Here is a 27,423-nt window from a genome sequence, read left to right on the forward strand (position 1 = left end):
GTGTTGGACTACGAGATTGGGAGACCAGGGTTCGAATCCCCACACAGCCATGAAGCTCACTGGGTGGCCTTGGGCCAGTCACTGCCTCTCAGCCTCAGAGGAAGTCAGTGGCAAACCCCCTCTGAATACCGCTTACCATGAAAACCCTATTCGTAGGGTTGCCATAAATCGGGATCGACTTGAAGGCAGTCCATTTCCATTTTCAGAAAAGGCAAATGTCAAGACTGATTTATTATTCTGCCACTGCACAGGCTTAGCCGGGCTATCTCTCCAGGTGTCTTCCAGCTCAATGATTCCATGTCCCTAATTTATTTATGAAGAAGCCCGTCTGCCATTTAAAGAAAATAAAATAAAATGCTCAACAAGTTCTTATGCAGATGTGCTGGTACATGTGGAGAGAGAGAGGGAGAGAGAATGGATCTGTGTGCTTAGGTTCAGATGCTCTCATTCCGTCTGCCGCTTGTGTCTGTCCCAGATCCTAAACCAGCTGGTCGCCCTGCTGTCGCGCCAGGTCAATGCCACCACCCAAGGGAATCCTGACACTCAGACTGAAAACGGGAGCGACTGACAGGAGAATGTGCTGCCTATCAACCAGAAAGAAAAGTGGAAGAATAACCTTCTTTTCTAAACGGGTAGCCACAGCTGGCAAAGAAAGGATTGTAAGAAACTGGAAAGCCTTTTAATTAGTTAAGAAGTATTTGCAGAATATTCTTGCAACTAAATTAAATGATATTATGACGTGATGTGATATGATGGATAGATTTGCTTTGAGGACTCTGCCAGTGGGGGAACAATGAGGAATTCTAAGGCCACATCCACACCATACATTTAAAGCACTTTAAACTATCATGGCTTACCCTAAAGGATCCTGGGAACTGTAGTTTGTAAAGGGTGCTGAGAGTTGTTAGGAGACCCCTATTCCCCTCACAGAGCTACAATTCGCAGAATGATTTAACAATAAATCCCTCTTCCCGGGGGACTCTGAGAACTATAGCTCTGTGAGGGGAATCAGGGTCTCCTAACAACCCTCAGCGACCTCTACAACCTACAGTTCCCAGGATATTTGGGGGGATGCCATGACTGTTTAAAGTGGCTTCCTAGTGCTTTAATAGGATGGTGTAGATGTGGCCTAAACATCCACTTGAACATAACACAGCAAGGCTCTTCATTAGGTCCTTGTGAGCTGTGGCATAAAATTCATCTTCCCTCGGGAGAGATTCGCAGGCCCCTATTTCTTAACATGAATTATATGTGCAGATATAGGAAGTGCACCTTCCTCTCACTTCTTGTATTTATGCATATGAACAATGCCTGTACCAGTTCCCAAAAAGGGAAAAGAACATGAAATAAACCTGACAACTCAACCACATCCAGCATGGCATACTGTCAACCGTAAGGGAAACTAAATGAACATAACAGCGTACATTAAAAATAAATCCATCTGGAGTGCAAATATTATCACAGGAATGAAACCTTCATAGGATTACCAAGGATGTTAGCAAGGAAATTAGGGCTGTTTCCCAGAAACAGTGGGTCCCCTGGTCCCTTTCAATAAAGGGCATTAATTTAGGGAGGGAGGAGGTGCTGAACCTAGTTAGCAACTTCACCCAAGTAGGGATGTGGTACAATTCTGCCCAATTCCGATTTGGTACTGAATTTTTCATTAATTCGTTTATTCTCAATCACTGAGGATCACACTGTAATGTAGCGAATTTCCGCGGCTATTTTTGAAAATGAACTTTTTAAAAAAAAATCCCTCTAAAACATTAATTGTAAAAATGACAATTTATTGATATTTCCTTTTAAAATATCGACATGTCCTTCAAAATATTGATATATTTAAAGGAAATATCAGTATTTCCTTCAAAATATTGATATTTCCTTTAAAAACATTGAAATTAATATTGATTTTTTCGAGCAAAAACAACATGGATCAGTAAAAGCAGTGGCTAGCAGATTCCGAACTGATCTGAACAAACTCAAATCGGAGCCAGCCTGTTAGAATGCTTTCAAACCAGCGCCAGCCAATGGATCCCATCCCTACACCCAAGTAACATTTTTATCTTAGAACAGGGATACCCAACGTGGTCGCCTCCAGATGTCAGCCCTAGCCAACATGGACAATGGTCTGGGATTATTTATTTATTTATTTGATTTATATCCCCCCTTCCTCCCAGCAGGAGCCCCGGGCGGATTATTGGAGTTGTGCTCAGGTCCTGCTTTCGGGGTTCCCATAGGGATCTGGCTGGCCACTGTGAGAACAGGATACAGGCATACCCCACTTAACGTTGCTGTAATGTACATGCTCCATACATCCCCATACCCCACTTAACGTTCACGCGCTTTGCAATAACGTACATTTTATTGGCATGACACCTCTGCCATCTAGTGGTGATTGTGTGCAGTACAAGTGAAGACAATTGCTTCACTTAAAGTAGATTTTCACTTAAAGTATACTCTCCGGTCCCATTGCAAACGTTAAAGCGGGGTATGCCTGTACTGAACTAGGAGGGCTACTTGCATGATCCGGCAGGGCTTTTCTTATGCTCTTATGGAGTTGGAATCCAACATCTGGAGAGCACCACATTGGCTACCCCTGTCTTAGAACAATCCCATTTACAGTTCTCAGTCACAGTGAAATCTGAAATCCAAAAGAGACAGATATGGCGACACCAAATCATACACGTGCCCAAGCAGGCCCCCATCACATCTGAAGTCGGACAGCACTCTGTTTAAAAACAGAATATGGAGGAAATCCTACATTTCCTCCATCGTCAACAATATTCTCTTTCTTCTGTCAGGTTTCCAGTTTGATTGCTGTTGTTCAGCCTCATTATAGTCTTGTAAAACAAGGAATTTGCTGGTCCCTGGAGAATCATAGCAACATAACAAAGAGTTATACGCTCTCTTTTACAGACCTGAACTTACAAGATCTGAACAGGGTGGTTCATGACAGGTGTTCTTGGAGGTCGCTGATTCATAGGGTCGCCATAAGTCGTAATCGACTTGAAGGCACATAACAACAACTAAACAACATGACTTTTTGGAATGGTTCATTGTTTCTCCATATTTATGCACAAGTAGTTCCTGCAATAAAATGCTGCAGCATGGAGTAGGGCTGAGCAAGTCTGTCAATACCAGTTTCTCATTTTTCCAACCTTAAGTTCGCATTTCCACATCAGTTTGCGATTTTTTTTAATGTCCTCATGAACATTCACCAGCATTATAATGCTAATTTGTCCTAGGATACACATTTTGTACGCAATTTTGCCTATTACACACATTTTTGCAACACAATTTCCCTAATATAAAGACTGAATTGTTATTTCCACTAATATGTACATTGTTATGCCCACTTGCCCCTTATATACATATTTTTGTACATATTATTTGGCTGGAGAACTGTATTACAAAATTCAGAAAAGTGCCAATTTCGAAGGGTGGCTCCATTTTGGTTTGCATATTGCTTCAGAAAGTGCAAATGAGATAGGCTTGCCTTTCATATGGGAGTGCTCCTGTTCATAGTTCTAGTCAGCCAGCCACTCCAGGAAATTCCATCCCATTCCCCCTCCCCCAGAAAGAGCCAGCATTCTATGGATACTAAGCATGCTCAGTCCTAACTGGGCTGTTTTGCCCCCCCCCTTTAGGGCTTTTTTTTTACTTTACTTTTGCAAATGTTCGTGTTCATCTCAGCCTGCCTCTTGTCCATGGATGGTGTCATTTCCACAGAAGGATCCATAACCAAAGTTGCGAATTGCATTCAGCGTGGGACTTCAGCGAAAGATTTTTTTTAAAATATTTTTATTAAATTTTCAAAAAAGGACAACATACAGCATGTTATATTAACTTGTACATGCTTTTCTGAAGTAAACAACTGAACGTAAAATATAAACTTATGCAGCATGGTTCTTTGAAAATGTAAAGTTATCAAATAAATTCATTGGAGAACATTATTCATATTGTAAGCATCTTGCTGACATCAACATCTTTTTCATAGTACATGTACATAACCTCTCCACATAATTGTTTTATTGTTTGGTTTGACATTCTGGCAGAGTGAAGAAAATACACGGTTTCACAGCTCCTGAAAAAAGAGAGACTTCTCTGAAACGCATCGAGCACTTAATAAATCACCTACAAAGCACCAAGGCCATCTCGTCTCTTTTTGATCCATAATCAAAGAACCAAGTTTGCTGTTAGTATACTATATAGGATGCTTGAAAATAAAATTGTATCTCACCTTAAAGATAAATAACCTATCACTCCTAAGGTCCCTCTCTCTTCCTCCCCCCAAACAGTAAAAAAATATTTGTGATTATTATATAGGAGTTCCCCCAAATGGCATATGACTGCATTTCCCCCCATAGATTTTGCTTGATCAGAGTGCATGGCTGCTGCTTGATGAAATGTTTCCTTGTTAAGTGGAATTTTACCTCTTCAGAGTGATTGAGCACATCCAGGCTACATCCACATCATACATTTAACACACACTGCTTCCCCCAAAGAATTCTGGGGACTATAGATTGTTAAGGGTCCTGGGAATTGTAGCTCTGTGAGGGTAAACTACAGTTCACAGGACTGTTTCAGGGATCCATGTGCTTAAAATGTGCTTTCAGTGTATGGGGTGGATGTGACTTCCTCTGCAGGTGAGGGTGAGGGTGAGAGAGAGAGAGAGGGAGAGAGAGAGAGGGAGAGAGAGAGGGAGAGAGAGAGAGGGAGGGAGGGAGAGAGAGAGGGAGAGAGAGAGAGAGGAAGAGAGAGAGGGAAAGAGAGAATGCAAGCACGGGCATTAAGCAAGCAACTCATCTGTTGTGGAGATCCAGTCATCATTGCTCAAGATATTGTATCTGTTACAGGGATGTGGCATCTTCCCAATTCTAAAATAGCAGTGTTTTCGTTGCTAAAAGAAATGTGAGTGCATGTGGCATAAACACAGCCAACTTTGTCAGACTCAGCCATACAAAAAGTCAGTGCTTGGATAGGGCTGCCATCTCAGAATCAGAAGATTCATACTGTGCATTTAAAATCCATCATGAAGGATGAGATGAGGCTGCTGCAGTCCCCACAACAAGCGGCATAATGAGATGAACAGAAGGACCTTCTGCATCATCAGAGATTGCAACAGCATCGTATGACTCTCCAGTATCACTTAGATCTATCATGGAAAAGTTCCTTTTTTTGAACTACAACTCCCATCAGCCCCAGCCAGCATGGCCACTGGATTGGGCTGATGGGAATTGTAGTTCAAAAAAAGTAACTTTTCCAAGCTCTGGATCTATGTGGGGTTACATTTGAGATTGGCCTGGAGGCTGCAGTTAGTACAGAATGAAGCAGCTAGGCTGCTGCTTGTGGGGGCAAACTACCACCAACATATAACATCTTTGCAATCTGCACTGGCTGCCAATCTGCTTCCAGGCCTCGGTGCTAACATATGGGGAAGGGCCATAGCTCAGTGGCAGAGTATCTGCTTTGATGCAGCAGGTCCCAAGTTCAGTCCCAAGCATTTCCAGGTAATGCCCCCTGTCTGAAACCCCAGGGACCTGCTGCCAGTCAGTGTAGACAATACTGAGCTCAACAGACCAATGGTTTGACTCAGCATCAAGCTTCCTATATGCGGTCCTCTATGATTTGGGACCAGTTTATTTGGAAGACTGCCTTTCCCTTATATGCCCAGTAGGTCACTGTGCTCTCCTGAGTTTCTCCTTCAAATCCCAAAAAGATCAGAAGCCCACTGTCGGTGTGGCTGCCCCGTTCTGTGGAACAGCAGGCCTGTTGAGCTATGACGGGCACTTGCTATTTGTACCTTTTTTTTGTTATGACAGGCTTTTCCAGCTGGGCGAAAGGTCTCTGCCTTAGATATTATTTATAAACCAATCTTTAGTTGTAGTTTTATTTTTCTTTTAAAGCTATTTTTAAGAGTTTTCATACAAATCGCCTTGAGACTGATGTAGAAAGCGATTCATAAATTGGATGGACAGACGGACAGACGGACGGACGGACAGACGTGCTCCTAGACTCTGAGATGTTCCTTGATCTTGCAGGTGAAAGGGGCAGTGGCCCAGGGTGCATTTCAGCAGCTGCTCCAGTTCCTGAAAAAGAACAACTTGGCTACAAGACCTCATGCCTTGCTTACATCCAAACAGGACTACGGTAGTACACTATGTGGGGCTGCCTTTGGAAACAAGAAGCTGCCTTATACTGAGTCAGACTATTGGTCCATTTACCAATTGTCTACACTGTCTACAATTGTCTATTACATTGTCAGTATTGTCTACACTGACTGGCAGCAGCTCTCCAGGATTTCAGACAGGATCTCTCCTATCCCTACTTGGAGATGCCGGGAATTATAACCTGGCACCTTCTGAATGCAAGGCAGATGCTCCACCACTGAGCTACAGCCCTGCCTCCAACGAATCTGGCATCTTCCAATGGTGCAGAATGAGAGCTCCAGCTTCACTGCACGGTATGAATCTTCTTCACCAAAGGGCCATAAGCTCAGTGGCAGAGCATCTGCTTCCCATGAAGAAGGCCCCTGGTTCATTCCGTTAGGAATGAGAAACGGTCCTGCATGAAAACCTGGAGAGCCGCTATAGGCAATACTGAGTCAGTTGGACCCAAGGTCTGATTCAATATAAGGCAACTTCCCATGTTCCTGTCACCTGAGACAGCAACTGAGAGCATACTGAACCCAACGTTACAACTACACCAGCTCCCAATTTGTCTCTGGGCCCGATTCAAAAGTGGGGCAAGGCTGTGATTTTCCATCCTTTGGACCCTAATGATCCTTGGGTTCCCACATAAAGACCTTTCTTAAGTAGCTGTATCCCGTAGCGAGCCATGCGCAGCATGCGACTGGAAGTCTCCCAAGCCAAACCCTCAGCAGCAGCGGATTGACAAAACTGGAGAGGCTATGATTATGTGCAGACTTACTCAGCAAGTGCAACAGGCAAGGCATATCAAAGATGCTTTGGCTCTATAGCTTCCATTTATCGCCTGTGTGGGAGAGTGGAAGCCCTCCAAGTTTCGGATCACATCCCAACCAAGTTCAGACGCATCCTTTTTTTTCTGTCTACGATTCAGCTACAGAACAGATGCACCCAAATTTCTCAATATCCCGTGAGCTTCTCCTTAGGCTGTTTTATTCTAATTGTTTCACGCACGATATACTAAGGGCTATAATCAGTGACTTTCCTTTTCCCCTGAATTAGTGGTTTTCCTGTTTTGTTATGTGTGTTCCTCCTTTTCGTTGCCTGTATTTAACTTTATTTCAACATAAAATGCCACACATATGCTGGTGTTGACATTTAAAGACCTAAATCAGGGGTGTCTCACTTGTGGCCATTCAGATGTTGCTAGACTACAACTCTCATCAACCCTGATCAATGGCTGTGCTGGTGGGGGTTGATGGGAGTTGGAGTCCAAAAAAGGCCACAGTTCAGAGGTAGAGTATCTGCTTTTCATGCAGAAGCTCCTTGGTTCAGTCCTCAACATCTCCAAGTAGGACTGGGAGAGACTCCCATCCAAAATTCTAGGGAGCCGCTACCAGTCAGTGTAGACAATACTGAGCTAGATGGATCAATTTTCGGACTCAGTAAAAGGATGCTTTCTATGATCCCAATACCTGGAGGGCCGCAGCTTCCCCATCCCTACCCAAAATGGTCTAGGCTCCGGAGACTGGAAGCGCCACCTATACGAACCTTCCTCAGAGGCCCTGTTCCACATGGCCGCTCTGTCTGAAGTATGGGAGTAGGGCCTTTTCAGTTACAGCACCAATATTCTGGCACTCCCTCCCTAGAGGGATGCACCTCACTTCCTCTCTCTTGCCTTTTAGGCGGCTGACCGATGCAACGTCATTCCAGCATGTTCCGCATAACCTGCAATACTGATTCATAGTCATTGCTGCTGTTGAAGATGGTTTCTTGCTGTTTTCATGAATTGCTGTTGGTTCCTATTCCATTGTCAATTTCCATTGTGTGTTTTTATATTCTGTACTGGATGATAATTATTGTTCATTACTCCGTGGATTTTTTAAAAACACAGACCAGCACAGTACAAATGCATTAGCAAACAAATCTCATGCTAGAAGCTAGCCACTTTTCCTCTTGAATAGTGCACATCAGGATTTTCTTTTCAAGATGTCATGCTTTGCTTGTACAGCATGCATCTCTCATATGCACTGGCTCCTTTTCATCAAGGCCTTAATTTCCATCCTGCCCTCTCTCCCCCACAAATATTTGCAACAGTCCCATCCAGGACCATCTGCTGCTTCCTTTTCCTTCAGTCTAGGCAAGCCCTACATCTTCCATCAATGCTGCAAGCCGTACAGCACATACATTTCAACAGTATGATACACAGCACCCAGAACCTTGCAAAATAATGACGTCTCAACACCCACTCAGATATTTACACTAAGCTCCCAGAGGATTCAGCATGTGCGCCAGAAATATTTCAGGCGTTCATTCGGCCGTTAATTAATCACCTGTTTGTGACTCAGTCAGTCTATGCGGCTGGACCCAGGTGCCCCAGGAATAACTTTCTTAATGGAGCCACCCTTAAAAAGTAAACAAAGCTGGCAGCCGGTGTTCTGCTGCTGGTGAGGTTAACCCTGCGCTGAGCAACGCAGGCAGCAAAACTAATCATTCTGCTGGTGGCTCGTCTCTCCTAACTGGAGGAAGCCCCAATACAGGATCAGCTTCCTTGAGAGGAGAGACTGGAATAATGAAGAAGTGCGACGGTGTTGGAATATCGAGTCATGGGCAAATATACAGGTGGAAAGCAAGTGGCTTTACAAGGCAGCACTAGTACTAGCAGCAAGTCCCATCCACCGATCTAAAAGCAACAGCACACCCTTGCAACTCCCCAAGACATAATCTTCCCAGGTTTATTCTTTCTCTGTCTACATTCAGACGTGGGGGGAAAACCATCCAGGCAAGGAACTCCACAGGCTTGGAGCAGACTCCAGTCAAAGGCCATTGAGTTGAGGGGGACGCTATTGCTCACCATAAACAGGGCTGTACACATTGCCCCCTGACATCCTTCTCAATTAACACAGCAGGCCAAAATCACGCTACAAAACTCTCACCATATCCTTGACTGCAAAGAAGAGCCCCTGTCGTCTGCAGTTCCCTCAATCTTCCCAGGATATCCCACTACAGCAGACATAGGGAACCTCAAGCCCAAGAGCTAAATGCGGCCCTCTAATTGGCCCTCGGAACCCTCCACAGGCCACACCCCTTACTGGCCCTACTTCACACCTCAAGCATTTTTGCCGAGCTGCAACGCATCCTTGAACTCTCACAATGCCTCTTGCTTGCCTAGACGGAGGATTGGGGGGGGGTGAGTTTACTAGCCTACTGTACAAAGGCAAAATATACATTCGTTCCTCCACCTGCTTTTGCCTCTGGCCACACCCACCACTTCCATATGGCCCTTGGAAAACTGCCCAGAAGCAGTGGCGGCTGGCGGCGGCATCTCAGTGGGGCAGTGGAATCCGCTCCGGGTTTTAGTCTGAACTTTCAAGGAGTTGTCTGAGCTGCTCAGAAGGGAACGCGGCCCTCAGGCTGAAAAGGGTGCCCACCCCAGTGCTAGAACCGTCAGATGTCATGCCTGCATCTCAGCTCTTTCCCTTTCTACAGAGATTCCAGCAATCTGATTTAACGCTCAGCACTTCTGCAGTGCATTAAAAACTTTTCACATAAATTATTTCTGCAAACCTTAAATACAATAATAGCAGACTAGCTTCATGATGCTCGTGTTGCCAGTGGACAGCACCTGATGCTTCAACTGAGTGGCTTCATGAGTTCATAGCAGAGGCAAGATTTGATCTGTAGATTTCCTGGTTCACAGGCCAGCGGCTTAACCAAAACCACTGCACGCACTTTCAGTATGGAGATTATATATACTGGGGGGGAAACCTCTCTCAGCCCAAGGGCTGCATTTCCTCCTGGGCAACCTTCCAAGAATCGCACGCCAGTGGTGGCCAGAGCCAGGAGCAAAGGTGGCCAGAGCAACAGAGGCAGATCTTACTCTTTCTCAGGCTTGTAACTTTTATAGAAGTTTTTGCAAGGGAAAGAGCCACCACCTAGAGGTAGAACGTAGGCTTTGCCTGCAGAAAATTCCATGCCCAACCCCCGACATCTCCACTTAAAAAGGGTCTCGGATAACAAAGATCTCAGAGAATTTTCTGGACTAAACACAGCAATAGTCCGATTCAGTATAAGGCACCTTCTTATGTGCACAGGTTGGAAAAGCAAGGTATGGACTGAACCCCTCTCATCCCCTGCAAATTAAAGAGCTGACATTATTTAAAGGGAAAGGCAGCACACATGCTTTGCCTGCAAAGATCGCAGGTTCAATTCCTGGTATCTCCAGACAGGCCTCGGAAAGACTCCTTTGCGAAACCAGCTGCCAGTCAGTGTCAACAATACAGAGCTAGATGGACCAATGATCTGACTTGGTATAAGGCAGCTTTCTATGATCCTAGCATCACAGGGCTGTTAACCAAACAGTACAAGCCAGCAGCTTGTTTTGGAATTATCATCCGTAGCCAGCTCTCCCAGACTAACAGAGCAAAATTAATCCACGCGCTGTCCAAAGTCTAAACACTAGGGAAAATATGCTGTTGCATAACAAATCCACCCTGAATCCGAACGACTGAGCTGCAACTTTTCCCTTTGTGTTCTAAGAAGCAGCAGGGAACGGGGAGCAGAACAGAAGCATCTCCTGGACGCGGCTCCAAAAAACACCCGCGGCAAACATCACCTGCCAGGTTCCAGCATGAAAGCAACCATTTCACCACAGAGTTATGTGACATCCCCCCTCTCATCTCTCCAGCGAGGCCTTAATGTACATTAGTGGAAGGAGGGCAACGTGTCATGCGTATCTCAATATACACCAAAAAAGGCAAGTGCTATGGTTTTGCCACGCTCTTACCATTGCAACAAGAAACACAAACCTGGAGTACAGATCGCTTTGTTCTCACTGATGTGCCACACAGCATTACAGAGCAGACTTCTGGCTCAGGCATCAGCTCCTCTCCACTCTCCTGTCCTGCACAAACCCTTCCCCTCTTTTCACTTGATTTGCCTTAACCATAGTGTTACATCTGCAGCAATGGCATTGAGAAAGTGGATAGAGAAAAGTTCTTCTCCCTCTCTCATAATACTAGAACTCGTGGACATTCAAAGAAGCTGAATGTTGGAAGATTCAGGACAGACAAAAGGAAGTACTTCTTTACTCTGCGCATAGTTAAACTATGGAATTTGCTCCCACAAGATGCAGTAATGGCCACCAGCTTGGATGGCTTTAAAAGAAGATTAGACAAATTCATGGAGGACAGGGCTATCAATGGCTACTAGCCATGATGGCTGTGCTCTGCCACCCTAGTCAGAGGCAGCATGCTTCTGAAAACCAGTTGCCGGAAGCCTCAGGAGGGGAGAGTGTTCTTGCACTCGGGTCCTGCTTGCGGGCTTCCCCCAGGCACCTGGTAGGCCACTGTGAGAACAGGATGCTGGACTAGATGGGCCACTGGCCTGATCCAGCAGGCTCTTCTTATGTTCTTATGTTCTTATGTACAGTTAAGGGTCAATCCAGGATTGCTCAAAACCATAGTTTGCAAGCCCATCTCAGACCTGCCTCTGAGGCCGTTCTCCACAAATGGAGAAGGTCTTTTTGGTTTGCATGGAACCTGCTTTGGTGTCTTTTCAGTTTTGGCGCAACTCCCTTGTCTTCCATACATGGCCAATGGGCAAAGGTGGTGGGAGGTACTGTATAGTCCCACAGCATCTGAAGGGCCACAGGTTCCGCACCACTGCCCTTCTGTAACTAACCCTAAGTACATATATCTGCAATAACGGCAAATTCCTCCCCTGATTAACCCAGACTCTATTATAAGCAATGTCAGGTGCGAGACAAATAAGGAAGCAGTTACAAGGGAACAACCAGAACTCTTGTTCTGCAAGGGGGGCTTGCAGAGGAAAAATATCTCTTTGCAGGTGCAGTTTGAATCCAAACCACACCTGCAAATGGACTTCAAAAGGGCTCACTGTAACCACTAATCAGCTGATTGGCACTCACAGCAAGCCACTTTGAACTTTGACAGGTGTACAATCCTGCCTGCATGTCAAAGGTTGTTCATGGGGGAGATTAAGGATTCAATTCCCCACCCCGCCATAATGGTTTCTCTGGTTTGCTAATGTGTCCATTGGCCCCCAAAAGGTTGGCAAATCTCTGTTCTAGATTGTAAATCCCATAGTGCCTGTCCGCTCATTCTTTGTAAAGCACTGTGTAGATTGATGATACTGATGTCATTTGTGTTAAAATGGGCATTGTTTTACTCAGCTGATTCAGTTTTAATTTGTTTTGAATAGTTTTGATTGTTTTAGATGATTCTTATTTTTGTTATGTCTTTTGCTGTAAATGTTAACCTTGGAAAGCAGGGTACACATCTCTCAAATAAATGTCAAGATCTGCTTTAAGTGAGTTTCCAGAGCCTTAGCTTTAACCATAGTTTGTTTGCACCTGTTATGCTTAAATAAGACCACAGAGGTTCAAGGTGGGGCAGGTTCACATGAGAGAGGGAATGATAGACAGCACAGGTAATGCAACCTGTTCCCAGCCTCCTAACCACAATTTGTACATCAGGGACACTGTGCCTGCCCTGGGTCATGGAGTTCTAAGTACATAATAAATAATCAATTTGTTAGTCTTTTAAGTTGCCACATGATTCTTTGTTGTTTTTGCTGGAGCAGACTAGCACAGCTAGCCCTCTAGAAATAAGTACATGGGGAAAATACCAAGGACACAATTAACTGGAAATAAACCTGTCCCCAGAAAATGCAGCCACCGGGTGCAGACAGCCAAGTTTAAACTTCATGCAAAGGTATCCAAGTGCACCCCTTGAACCTCTTCCCCATTCACGCCAATGGAGCCGGGAGAATTAAGTGTTGCATTGAGTGCCAAGCTTCATTGAGGCCAGATTCCGCCCATCATTCCTGAAAGGTAAGTGGCCCAACCTTCAAAAGGAACCCAATGCCCCCCCCAAAAGGATGCATTCCATCTGTATGCAGACTATACAGACACACACAATCTTTGCAATATACAGGACCCCTCTCTCTATATATATACAGTAATGCCTCAGTTAACAAAGTAGATGCATTCCTGGACATTACTTCTTTTAACAGAAACTCTGGTACCAGAAGTAGGAATAACATGGAAATAATAGGGATAGGTTCCTACACCCGCTCCTACACCTTTAAAGGGTGCCTCCCCCTCCCACTCTGAATCATATTGGACCCTTCCCTCCTTAGCCCCGGGACAAAGCAAGAGATCTCTTTAATGCAAAGCAAACACACAGCTTTGTCAGTTTCACCCTAGCAAAGCAAAGGCACAGGCTTATCAGTTTATTGATAGCACAGCAAAGACATAGGCTAATCAGTTTCACCTTAAAGCAAAGGCACAAGCTTGAAAGTTTATCCCTAGCAAAGCAAAGCTGGTCAGTTTCACCTTGAAAAAGGCCTTACTTAAAAGGAGCTTGTTCCTGGGGAATTGGTTAAATGAAGCATTACTGTACCTCACCAGTCACTGCAAAAAGACTTTTACCACTTTTCAAATAAAAAGTCCCAGTGGGAACAATCAGCTGAAACAACAGCTCTTTTGAAGGCTGCCATTCCAGGCAAGTTTACTTTGGAACTTACACTTGTTGGATCAGGAAGGCATATTTGTAAATAAAGCAGCACAAATTTGCTCTAATAATCCCATTGTTTCAGACAGAAAAATACATATTTAATCCCTTGCCCTCAATGGTAATTAAGACCTTAACTTTGGGCTGTATCCAGCAGTCTCTCTCCACTAGCACAAGGGCTCTTGTGCTCACACATAGGTATGTTTTAATGCTACACAACAGAGGAAGCCAATGCAACAGCTGTGCTGCCAGAAACTCCTTGTACAACAATGGTGCAATCTATCGTGCAACACAGCTACCAGCAACCCGCTTAATCATTCTCTTGCACAACAATGTTCCCTTAGTGCAAAACATTTCACCAGCAGAGCAAGTACAGTGAAAGTTCGTTATAACGTGGGGACAAGGACAAAGGATGCACCCGCATTACAGGGGTTCCATGTTATAATGCAAACTACTGTACTGTATACTGTATTTTACTTGGCAGACAAGCTATACCTGTGGTACAGCAATAACTCAGTTAACAATTGGTCCAGGAACTAAGCTTCTGTTAACCAAGGCTTTTTTAAACGTGAAACTGACCGCCCTTGTTTTGCTGTGGATAAACTTTCAAGCCTATGCCTTTGCTTCAAGGAGAAACTGATGGGCCTGTGTCTTCCCTTGAACGTGAAACTGACCTGTGTCTTTGCTTTGCTATCAATAAACTGATAGGCCTGTGCCTTTACTTTGCTAGGATGAAACTGACAAGCCTGTGTGTTTACTCTGCATTAAAGAGATCTCTTGCTTTCTCCCAGGGCTGGGGAGCGAAGGATCCAATAGATTCAGAAGAGGAGAAGAGGAGGGGGAGGGGGAGGCACCCTTTAAAGTGCCTGTTGAAGCTGCCCCCACCATCACTGAGTGGGTGTAGGAACCTATCCCTATACTTTACATGTTATTCCTACCTCTGATACCAAAGTTTCTGTTAAAGAAGCAATGTCCAGGAACTCATCTACTTGTTAACTGAGGTATTACTGTATATTGAATTTGCAATACAGCGAGATGTGTTATAATGAGCTTCCTCTATATATCACTAAGTGACTTAGCACTACATTGCTTACAACCTTTTGAGCAGTAGTGTAGTGGCAAATTCAGAAGTGCAGTGTCTCTTCCTGATAGTTACACCACGGCCTTTCACAGCCACACCCCCAGGAATCACTGTCTCTTCTGTAATTACAGAATTTACGGAACCAAAATAAAACTGCTGTGTGTATAGCATCCTCTCCATCCAAATCTCTCTCTCTGGGGGCTAAATGTTGCCAGAAACCCTTTGATTTTAAGAATTCTGAAATGAAGGCAAGTGTGGAACAAGAATTTGGGAGATCAAGGTACTTTGCCATGAAACTCATCTTCACACTTACCCTAGCAGCCAATCAGCATGAAAGGGGAGGCGTATATTAGCTACTGAGAAGAGTCTTCTCAGTGACTGACTCACCTCCTTTCCTTCTGATTAGCTCCACTCAGCACGAAAGGACAAGGAAGCATGTTGTTAGCCAAGTGAGAAGACTCTTATCCATGGCTAACATGCTTCCCTTTCATTCTGTTTGGCTTGTACATAAAGACATTGCTGCCAAAAAAGTACGGGGTCTACGACCCCACCCCCGCAACCCCAGGTGACTGTATTCCTGCCTTTGGGTCTACTGTGTCATGGTCTTATTTGGGGGGTTGGGGTGAAACCTGGCAGGGTGGGTGGGGAAGGAATGGGGCAGGAAAGGAGGGTAAAAGACCAAGGTTTTCAAAGACAAATGGGTTTATTCCCTATCTTGCCAATTTGACAAAGTCATATTATCTCTATCCCTCACCTGTTGCACGATGGGGCAATAAAACACTTTGACTTATGGACTGCTTTGAGAGCCACAGATGGAGATGAAACGTTTAGCTATTTTGGCAGTCGGATATGCAGATATAAGGATGGGAAAGTCACTGAACTTCTGTCTGCTTTTTGTGGGATCCAGCTGTTAGGAGAGGATCTGGCAGTGTCAGCTGACCCTACCCATTGCCAATCTACTAGGTGGCCTGGAGCCAAGGCTATCTTTCAAGCCTCGGTTTCCTGATCTGTAGAATTAATAATTCACCCCCGCAGGGCTAGAACAGTAATGGGATGATGAAAGCAGGGTTCCAAGGAATGAATTCTTTGTAATAACTATTTTTTGAATAGCTGGGGGGGGAGGGAACATTATCTAAATCAAGCAAAAGTTAATGTTTAAAGCTTTCCCCCTAAATCATGCTGTTTTTATGAGATGCCAAACAGAACACACTATGAAGAAAATGTGATACTAGAAGGTGAAGGTCTGGTTGTTCTTGGAAAAGACCCACAGTTGACAAGCCTGCAAATTAGCTTAAAATTAACTATGGTTCACAGCAAATGCAGAAATGAATATTCACTGCACTCACAAAGCAGCCTTCACAAGCAACTTTAAAAGTTGTTAAAAACACACACACAAAACCCCCACAATAAAACCAAGCTGTTTTCTTGCCTCGTTCAATCTAGTCACAGTATTTCTTTCCATCACATACAATCTAATCACATAGGCCTGTATCAATGTTAAGTCATGCTCACTGAAATTAATAGCCATTACGAACTTACACCACATCCGCACTATACATTTACAGCACTATGATACCACTTCAACAGTCATGGCTTCCCCCAAAGGATCCTGGGAACTGTAGTTTGTGAAGGGTGCTGAGAGTTGTCAGGAGACCCCAATTCCCCTCACAAAGCCACAACTGGCAGACTGGTTGAACAATCAGTCCTTCTTCCCAGGGGACTCTGGGAACTGTAGCTCTGTGAGGGGAACAGGGTCTCCTAAAAACTCTCAGCACCCTTCACAAACAACAGCGCCCATGATTCTTTGGGAGAAGCCATGACTGTTAAAAGTACAAGGTGGCACTAGTGGTGCTGGTGATGCTGCTGTAGTGCTGCTGACACACTAATTCAAGAAAAGTGAATAGCGAAAGGGAAGGGAATCATTCACCAGGACATCAGTTGGCCCAAGGCAATAGACAGACTCAAAGGGAATTATCTGCCTCACTGATATGTAAATAGGAATATTGGGGAAACCCAAGTGGAACACTGTGATCATTTACATAAGTATTTACGTTAAAAATTATGAATTTTTTGTTACCATCAAAAAACAAACAAACCATGAATCAAATCGAATGAGCAACTGCAAAAAAAAGGGTGGATCGGGATCGAATGATGGACTATCAGAATACAAGTGGATTGGAATTAGGCAGCAACCCCCCTCCCTACTTGTGATCAACAACAATCCCAAGATCCTTCTCACATGTATTGCTGAGCCAAGTATTCCCCACCTTATAGCTGTGCACTTGGTTTCTTTTCCTAGGTGTAGAACTTTGCATTTATCCCTGTTAAATTTCATTGTTATTTTTGGCCCAAGGCTCCAGCCTATCAAGTTCCCAGGTTCCTCCGTGTTGCCCTTTCTGAAGATAGGGCCAACATTAGCCCTCTTCCAGTCATCTGGCACTTCACCCATCCTCCACGATTTCGCAAAGATAATAGACAGTGGTTCTGAGAGTTCTTCAGCCAGTTACTTCAATACTCTAGGATGCAGTTCATCGGGCCCTGCAGATTTGAATTTGTTCAAAGTGATTAGGTATTCCTTGACAGTTTGGCTATCAATCTCAAGCAGCAATCTTGCCACTTCAACTTCCTGTTTTCCAGGAGGATCATAGACCCTCTTTTGAGAAAAGACTATGCCACAGTAGAAATTGAGCACTTGTGCCTTTTCTTTGAAATTGTTGTCATTTTGCCATCCACAATGAGTACCTGTACCACCGTTTCTTTTCTCTGTCTTTTGCTATGGATGTATCAGAAGAAAGCTTTTTAGTTGCTTCTGGCATCTCTCGCTAACCTCAGCTCATTCTCAGCTTTAGCCTTCCTGAAGCCATCCCTGCAATTCCGTGCTACCTGCCTGTTCTCTTCTTTTGTGGCCTGGCCTTCCTTCCACTTCCTGTACATGTCCTTTTTTCTTTTCAAGTCATCTCTAAGGTTTTTGTGAAGCCATCCTCCTTCCTGCTGAGTTCTACAAAGACAACACTGAGACTGAGGAGACGGAAGCAGACTGTGCTACCCCTCAGACTACATACTCCTTAGCAGGACAGTAAATTTGGGAGCTGGCAGAGGAGAGACTGACAGGCAGGGCTGTGGAGTCGGTACACCAAGCCTTCAACTCCGACTCCTCTATTTTTCTACTGTCCACCTCCGACTCTGACTCCGACTCTATTTTTCTACTGTCCGACTCCGATTCCACCCAAAATTGCTTCTTGTCGATCAAAATTTATTTGGAAGTCGGAGTCAGTACATTTCTTCCGACTCCGACTCCACCCAAAATTGCTCCCAACTCCGACTCCACCCAAAATTGCTCCCAACTCCGACTCCACCCAAAATTGCTCCCAACTCCGACTCCACCCAAAATTGCTCCCAACTCCGACTCTGACTCCATGACTCCGACTCCAACTCCACAGCCCTGCTGAGAGGGATGGAGACATTGCTCCATTTCTCTTAACTGACCAGCCTCCACATTACATGATTACATTAGCAGGAAAGCTGGATATACAAGTAGTATCTCATTCAAGGCCATAGCCTTGAAGTTTGGATCTTTTCTTCACCCTAAAAAACTGCCCCCTTTTCCATCAGCTCCCATGTAAAATATAGCTGTCTCAAATGTTTTGAGTCTTCTGTTTTTTTGTTAGCAAAATCTGTGCTTTCAAAATCCAAAGGGAACCACATATCTATGAAATCAATAGCCAAATTTTCTAAAGGGGAGCGGAGGGGGTGAGGATACGATTTGGTTCAAAATTCAAGGTGCTGGTTTTTGCCTTTTCACCCAGCCCTAATAGGTTTGGGGCCACGTTAAGCTGAAGGACCGCTTACATGTGTATGAGCCTGCCCAAGCATTGTCTGAGACCCTGCTCTCTTGCCCATCAGTGAGAGCCATTAGGCTAGTGGGTACTCAGGTGAGGGCTCTCTTAGTGGTGGCCCCATACCTTTGGAACTCTCTCCCCAGGAAGATACACACAGCCTCATCACTGCGGGCTTTTACAAAAAAAACCTCTGAAGACACATTGATTCAGGTCTCAGTTTCGCTTAATTGTACTGTATTTCAAAACATCTTTAGCTGCTGGTGGTTATATTTTTGTTGTGTTTTGCAATTGTATTTCCATGGGTTTTAGAATCTTATAAGCTGCCTTGTGAAGGCAGTGTGCCCTGAAAGATGAGTTAAAAATATTGTAAATCAAGGATGGGAATCTGTGGCCCTCCAGATGTTGGTACACTATAACTCCCATCATCCCTCACCACTGGTCATCCTGGCTAAGGCTGACAGGAGCTGGAGTCCAACAACATCTGGAGAGCCAGAGGTTCCCCACCGCTGTTTTAAATTAAAACATGCCTACTCAGAAGTAAGCTCCACTGGGTTCAAGCCTAAGCTGCTTGACATCAATTTTTCACCACAGTTCCTAGCTCTGGCCTGGTTTGCATATAATGCTAAACCCTGGTTTAACAACCCATGAGTTAAGCACTAGTTGTCCTACAGATGACAAAGCTAACCATGGCTTCTTTCTCCAAAGTTTGGCTTGTTTTCCAGCTGCTGTTGCCTCAAGCTTCTAAAACCTGGTGAGGGAGTGGGGTGGGATGGTCAAACAAACCAAGGTTAAGGGAGGGCGCTAGGTTCACACATAACACCAAGCCACAGCAAAAACAGGCCAAGGTTGCAAGCCAACAACAAACCGTGGCTTCAGAATGTGCTTTGTTGACAGTAAGCAAACCATAGTTAAGCCGCTGAGAAAGGTTCACACATAACACTAAGCCATGGCTTAATGAAACCTAATTTAATAAACCATGGCTTAGCCTTTTGTGATTAGAGAGTTCAAGATCCCATGGATCTAACAAACCAACACAATTCCAAGCAGCAAATAGGATGATGTTGTGTATTGCTTCTGAGACAATAAGAAAATTAACTCATGCAGTGTTGGTATTAACCTATAAAGCCTTATACGGTGCGGGACCACGATACCTTGCGGAACGCCTCTTCCGATATGAACCGGCCCGTGCACTACGTTCTGCTACGAAGGCCCTCCTCCGGGTTCCAACTCACAGGGAGGCCCGGAGGGTGATGACAAGATCTAGGGCCTTCTCAGTGGTGGCCCCCGAACTATGGAACAGTCTCCCCGAGGAAGTACGCCTGGCGCCGACTCTGCTCTCCTTCCGGCGCCAGGTCAAAACCTTCCTATTCTCTGAAGCATTTTAAGTTACACTGATTTACTTTTAAAAATGTTTATTGTATTGGATTGTTGATTGTATTTTAGTATTATTTTGTTATTCATTGTATTTTTATGCTATTTTATGTTCACCGCCCAGAGAGCTATTGCTAGTCGGGCGGTATATAAATTTAATTAATAATAATAATAATAATAATAATAATAATAATAATAATGCAGTTCCAAAAACCCCAACCAATAGCGTAACAAATAGCATCAAGGTGACAATGTCAATTTGCAAGTACTTCACTCAAATAAGTCAATTCATCTACTCAGGTAGTCAGAAGACCTGCTTTGTATTCGACCATCACCCGAGGTACAGCTGGTGGAAACACGGGAAGGAGGGCCTTTTCCACTGAAATACCCATGGAACTGGAGAACTCCCCAACCCAGGAGATTTCACTTAATGGGGTTTAGATGTCAAGTAAAAACTTATCTGTTGCAATACATCTTTTGCCTGGATGGCGTGTGAATAGTTGTCCTCTCTGCAACTGAAAGTCAGTTGTTGACGTTTTAGTCTGCTGCAATGTCTTCATTTTCCTATTTAAATGTTTATAGGGTTGTTTTGCTAAAAAGCAACAAAAATGGGAACTCCAAAAAGGAACTGTAAGCAAAGCAAAACACAGTGGAATAGATAAATGAAGATAGGGTAGCACAAGACATAGAAGAGGCAGCACGTCTGAATTTTGAATTGGTTCTCTGAAAAAGTACCAGGAGGGTCTGAAATGTGTTGCATCAATAAACTTCTTTATTATTACATTTTAGATTACATTCCAGTTCTTTAAAAAAGTTCTGTGATGCTAAAATCTTGGGAATGAAATAGAAAGGTGGTATATAAATATTAAAGAGTCTAAAACGTGGGCATGCTCCATTAACAAAAGGCTAAAGGAGGTCATCCTTTAAAATGTATTTAACAGGAAGAAGAGCTGAATAACCACAATTTGGACAAAAGTCTGGGAACGCCTTTAAGGAAGCATAGCTGTGTTCTAAATGCTCCTTTCTGCTTCTCCTAAAAATAGTGGTTGCCATTTCTGAAAACGGATCCGGCAGCCTATTAGAAATGCAAGTAACTCTTTGATTTCAGCAGGGATAAGAGCTGTTTTTTCCACAATGATGTTTTAGCTCTTCTCCTTCCTAACACCTCTTACAAACCAACACCCTTCACCCTTCCCATCCTAAATAAAATGAAAAATAGATTCTCTATCTTTAATTTGGAAGAAGCCTTGGAAGACGAACAAAAACCTAACATTAAATGTCCCTCTAGTGAAGGTATGGAGGATCCTTTACTACCCGAGGGTCTCATCTTGAGGGAAATCTTCCGGGCGCCACATGCCAGTAGTGGGCAGGGCCAGAGGCAAAACTGGGCGGAGCAACTGCAAATCTTACATTTCTTCAATAGGCAAATTTCTACACAGGCTCACCCCACCTCTCTCTCTCTATCCTCCATCCAGACAAGCAAACGGCATTATCAGAATTCAAGGGCGCATTCCGGGCAGACAAAAACAAAGCAAGGCCGGTGAAGGGTGTGGCTGGGGAGGGGTAGTGTTGTGAGGAAAGTCCAGAGAGCCATACAGAAAGGCCTGGAGGACCATATTTGGGGCCCAGGTTCCCAACCCGTGTTCTAATGCTCTACCCTAGCTATTTTGGGGGCACACAGGTGTAGTGGTTAGAGTACCAGACTAGGACCAGGGTTCATACCCGCACTCAGCCATGAAACTCCCTTGGGGACCTTGGAGGCCAGTCACTGTCTGTCAGCCCAACCCACCTCACGGGGTTGTTGCGAGGATAGCATGGAGAGGGGAGGGGATCTGTAAATCACCGTGAGCTCCTTCGAGGAAAGGGAGAGATATCAATGTAATAATAAATAAAACCTTTTGAACGCCATTTACCAGACTAGCAAGAGAGGCTTTTGGAACTCTGCTGCTCACTTCCATTTCCCTGTGTTGTGTCTGTGTGTGCGTGTGTTTCTGTGTGTGTCTGAGAGAGAGAGAGAGAGAGAGAGAGAGAGAGAGTGTTCAGGTGAAGTGTGTATTGAGGGCAAAGGGCTCTGAAGTGCGTAACAGTGTGATCAGGGCGTCGCTCAGTGACACAGCCACTTTCTCTGCATGTGGAAGGTCCCACGTTCAGTCCAGACAGGGCCAGCAGAACCCTGTCTGAAACTACAGAGAGCCGCCGCCAGTCAATGTGCACAATACTGTACATTGTATTGCGTACAGACCTCTGCCCTGACTCGACACAAGGCAACTTCTTGCGTCCCTGTTTGGGAAGGGCCACAGCTCAGTGCTAGAGCGTCGGCTTTGCTTGCAGAAGGTCCCAGGTTCAATCCCCAGCATCTCCAGGTAGGCCTGTCTGAAACCCTGCAGAGCTGCTGCTAATCAGTATAGACAATACTGAGCTGGAAGTGGAAATGGGCTGCCTTCAAGTCGATCCTGACTTACGGCAACCCTATGAATAGGGATTTCATGGTAAGTGGTATTCAGAGGGGGGTTACCATTGCCTCCCTCTGCGGCTAGTCCTCCCCAGCTGGCTAGGGCCTGTTCAGCCTTCTCATCCTGCTCTTAAGCAAAAAGAAAAAAAGTGCCAGAGCAGTTTACAAATGTCAGTGGTACAACAGTCCACACCCTCAGACTTACAGTCTAAAAGACACACCACAAAAGGAAAAGGGAATGGGTGGGAAGAGGGGAAAAAAGCAAGCTCTAAAGCAAAAGGATTGGTTTTCTCCCAAGGGCTCCTGATGTGATAATTGCTGCCACCCCTAGGTTTGCAAACAGGCAGAATGACAAGATGTTTGCATGATCAAGGTCTGGGAGTTGCTGCTCCAGGGTTGTTTTCTCCTGAAATAACCTCTCCCATCTACACGCACAAACAACTGAAAGGTGTTCCAGACCCGCTCTCTAGACAATTGTGTGTTTCTCTTGTTCCCAAAGGGGAAGTACCAATTAAGCAACACCAGAATTTAGGATTGGATATAAGCTACTAGACTGGATAGACCTAAGAAAGAGACGGAAAGGCGAAAGGCCTACAGCTGTCTTGTAAACAGCCACTCACCTATGATGAGGAAGAATCACCTTCAGGCGACCAGGAAAGGAAGACTTTAAAAAGTTGGATATTTTTTTCTTTTTTTCACTCCAGACAAACAACAAAGGCTATGTCATAATGTTTTTGGACTAGATAATTTATTTGCAAAGCTAACCTGATTTGCACCAATTCTGTACCTTTTTTCAAAGCAAAAGGGGGGGCGGAGGAGAGTGAGAGGACCTGGATCCCAGTCTAACCATTTTAAATGTTTCAGGAGAAAGTTGCAAAGATTACAAAAAGCAAAACGATGGTGTGGTCCATGGGTGCCCAACTGGCCTCCTGCCCAAGCAGAGGCTGAGATTCTGCAGCCTTCCCCTCCGCATTGCATTGTCTGCGTATGACACTAAAAGATCCCTAAAGAAATATTTACAGTTCGATTCCCCCCCACACACACACACAGTTACGCATGCCATTCCCATCCATCAGGACCACCGTGCTCCCTGGCAACTGGACCTGTGAGTCACCTGGGCTGCAATCCCCAAAATCAAGCAAGGAGGGGAGATTGCTTCGGCGCTCGAAAGGCAGCCTCTGATCCATTTGGTAAGGGGATGGAAGACCGGTGGGGGTGCAGGTGGGCGGAAGGAAGAGGCAGGGCAACTTGAAGGGCGCCCGCTACCCAATCCAAAACAGCGCAAGGATCCGAAGACGGCGGCGGAAAAAGCGGAAACAGCCCGTGGAGAACTGTTGCAGTGCATCCATTCCAACAGGATAGCGCTGGGCAATTAAGCTGCGACAAAAGCTCCTTTTGCAAAACGGGGGACGGGGCGAGAGAGAATGAAGGATGTTGCAAAGAAAAGGACCTGAGCACGCCGCTCCGACGGGGAGAGCGCGCGCCCCCTCCCCTGTCCTCTCCCAATTCTGCGCGATGCTTCCTTAAAAAAAAAAACCCGAGAGGGTCGCCTGCAACCTTTAGGGGGAACAGCGGGGGCGAGGATGCAAGAGGAGCGCGCCGTCCGAAGGACGAGGGCGCAGAGGTGGCCGCTCACCTGTCCGTACACCTTCATGGGCTCCTGGTGCTCGGCGGGGGCGCTTCTTTTGCTCCGCGGCTTCTCGCCCGGCGGCGGCGACGGCGGCTGCCCTGGAGCATCCGGACGCGGCGCCTGCAGCACCTCAAAGCCCCGGTCCTGAGGTCGGGATGGGTAGGCGGCGGGCAAGAGCAGGGTCCTCCCGGCAGCGTCCGCCGGCCGACGGTTCCACGCCAAGAGGAGCAGCAGCAGCAGCGAGCTGAGCAGGCGGGCTCTCGCCCGAAGCGGAGATCTCGGCTCCCCGGCGCAGCAGCTTCTCCCTGGCGCCATGTTCCTTGCTTAGCCGGCTGTGCAGCTGCAAAGTAGAGCGCCGCCGCCAGGAGAGAATGTGCAATAGGATGCAAAGCGGGCGGGGGGAGAGAAAGAGCGAGAGCAGCCGCAAGGCGCAGCAAACGGATCCTGGCCAGCTGCATGCAGCTCTGCTCTGGCGCGCGCGGCGGGCTCAGGGCTGCACGCGCTGCTCCCAGGGCCACCTTTTGCACGGTGCCTGGCAGAGCTTCGTCGCTTTGCTCGCTTCCCTTTGCAAGGGCAGCAGCTGCTTGCGCCAAGCCGACTCCGGTGCGGGTGCAAGTCACGTGTGCTCCCGATGCCAAACACACGCGTCACACACTTTTCGCTTTAATCGGCTGTGCTTCCTGTCTTTGACCTCTCAGAAGCAGGGCAGACCCTTAAAAGCGAACGTGCTTTTGCTAATATGTTCTTTTAAAAAAATGATTATGAGGGTGATGAAATCACCTCTCTTTTTCTCATTGAAATGTTATCTGTGCATTAAAAGGAAAAAAAGCTAAAAAGGTACCTCTGGGTTTCCTGTGGGCCCATGTGTGTCTCAGTGGCACACATGGGCTTTATAAAATAGCCAGTGGAGAAATTGGGACAGGCACAACTGGTCTCAGGATGCTTGTTACAGTTGCTTTTCTGAAGCTAAGCAGGAGCATAAATGAGTTCAAGGAAAAAAGTTGGGTGGAGGGCCTTTCATAAAATTCTAAATATTAAAGGCAGGTTGGAGCTAGGAAGTGTAGCTGACTTTTTCTAGTGTTGCACAGTGAGAAGGCACTATTGAGAAAGGCACATAGGCAATAGCGTAGTGGCAAATTCAGAAGTGTAGGGTCCTTTCATGATAGTCACAGCCACTCCCCTCCTGCTTTTCGCTGCTGGGATCAGAATGAGATCCTTGGTAATGCCTTCTCCCACAACAACAGACATCCCTAGCATGAAAGAGGAGTGTGTTAGATATTGAGAAGAGTCTTCTCAGTGGCTGACTCACCTCCTTTCACTCTTGATTGGCTCCAATCCACGGGAAAGGACAAGGAAGCATGTCAGAAGCCTCTTCTCAATGGCTAACACACTCCCCTTTTATGCTGATTGCCTCACAGGATCCTGGAAACAAAGAGACCTTTCTGGGACCCTGCTCAGTAAGGTGTCTAAGACCCACCAGGACCCTGGATGACTACACCCCTGCACATAGGGGTGGCTGTCAGAGTACAGCTACCATCATACCTAGCCATGCAAGTTGGGGCTGATGGGATTTGGAGTCCATCCACATCTAGAGAACCACAGCTTAGCCACCCTGGCATAAAACAATCTATAGCTATCAGGGGTTTTGTATTCTCATTTCCGTTAGAGGGGATTCTCACATACCATCTCACCACTTGATACCTCTCACCCATCTTTCCTGCTCTGTCCCAGTTATGTTGCAGTAACAGGTTCTCCCAGACCATGCAATGGGTCCCTGGATTGTCAAGATTCTATTGCTGACTCCTTTTCCCTGACCATTTAGAATCCTTTGAGAACATTCCATGATGTCACAACTGCTCAACCAATGGGGCAGGTGCCCTGTAGGCAAGAGGCAGACAACAGTTGACTGTTAGCGTACTTTGTCGTCACCAAGACACTCTTTCAAAGATGACATTTCTCTAACTTTATTCCAGTGCAGGGGTCACCAAGTTTTTTAAACCAGTGGGCACATTTGGATGTTTGAGCAAGTGCCGTGGGCATTCTTTCCCTGCCTCCCCGCTCATTTCCTCTCTCCCCCTCCCCTGAATGACACACACACACAAGTGACAGAAAAAGAAAAAGTGCATGCACACACACACTCATGCGTAGCTTTTCCAAGGGTCAAATAATCAACTTGAGCCTTGAAAAGCACATAGAGGTAAAAGAGGAAGTAGGAAACTTCCTCCTTCAGTTCTCTCTCCTGGCTATGCTTAATAGATTTATACCAACTTCTCCATCCTATAGCGTAAGGGCAGAGAAGGAAAAACAGCAGAGTTTATTTTAAGGTACATCTGGATCCCATCAGCAAGGAACAGCATGAATTCAGAGGACTTAGGTAAAGAAATTTTTAAAAAAGAAAGAAAAGAAATAAGTCCGTTGCCACATTGCTTCATAAAAAGAGAGAGACTGAAAGCTCAAGGAATAGTTTGTTCCAACCAGTAGTGTAGTAGCTAATCCAGACGTGCAGAGTCTCTTCATGTTAGTCACAGCCACACACACACCTCCCTTTTTTCGCTGCTGGGTTGACAAAGAGATCCTTGTTAATGCTTTCTCCCACAAGAACAGGCATCCCTAGGAGCCAATATGTATGAAAGCAGAGAGTATTACCTACTGAGAAGAGTCTTCTCAGTGGCTGACTCACCTCCTTCCACTCTGATTGGTTCCAATCAGCAGGAAAGGACAAGGAAACTTGTTAGAAGATTCTTGTCAGTGGCTAACACACTCCCCTTCATGCTGATTGGCTTGCAGGATCATGGAGACATAGGGGCCCTGCTGGGACCCTGCACCCAAAAAAGTAAAGGATCTAAGACACACACACCCAGACCCTGGACAACTACAGCCCTGGTTGCAACCTCAAATGCAGTTGACTTTTCCCAAAGTGTGGGTTGCATTTTGGGTCTACGCAGTAGCGGCTGTGGCTCCAGGTCAGTGGAGCAATGGAATCTGCTCCAGGTTTTAGTCCAAACTTTCAAGGAACTCCACTGATGTGGGGCTACCAGCGCCACTGGGTCTCCAGAAGCGCACATATACACCACAGTTTGTTAAACCAACTGCAACAAACTTCTCATTTACAGAGTGGGCAGCATGCAGACTGCCTTTTCTGCTTGATATGCCAAGGCCTAAACAGACTCAGAGAGCCAGTGTGGCATAGTGGTTAGAGTGTTGGAGTACAAGCTGGAAGACCAGGGTTCAAATCCCCACACAGCCATGAAGCTCACTGGGTGACCTTGGGCCAGTCGCTGCCTCTCAGCCTCAGAGAAAGGCAACGGTAAACCACCTTTGAATAACGCTTACCATGAAAACCCTATTCATAGCTCGCCGTAAGTTGGG

At 45.6% G+C, this 27,423-nt stretch overlaps 1 protein-coding gene across 3 annotated transcripts in view; it reads right to left on the reverse strand.

Annotated features, from left to right (window-relative positions):
- SORL1 (sortilin related receptor 1) overlaps nt 1-24,688 on the reverse strand; it is a 135,155-nt gene extending 110,467 nt beyond the window's left edge. For all 3 annotated transcript variants that reach the window (XM_061592616.1, XM_061592617.1, XM_061592615.1), the window contains exon 1: nt 24,061-24,688. In XM_061592616.1, coding sequence (XP_061448600.1) covers nt 24,061-24,369 — 309 coding nt within the window. In that variant the 5' untranslated portion in view covers nt 24,370-24,688. The remainder of the gene's footprint in view (nt 1-24,060) is intronic.
- Nucleotides 24,689-27,423: the final 2,735 nt, after the last annotated feature.

The sequence above is a fragment of the Rhineura floridana genome, chromosome 12 (genome assembly GCF_030035675.1).
Source record: "Rhineura floridana isolate rRhiFlo1 chromosome 12, rRhiFlo1.hap2, whole genome shotgun sequence".
In the NCBI taxonomy this organism is placed as follows: domain Eukaryota; kingdom Metazoa; phylum Chordata; class Lepidosauria; order Squamata; family Rhineuridae; genus Rhineura; species Rhineura floridana.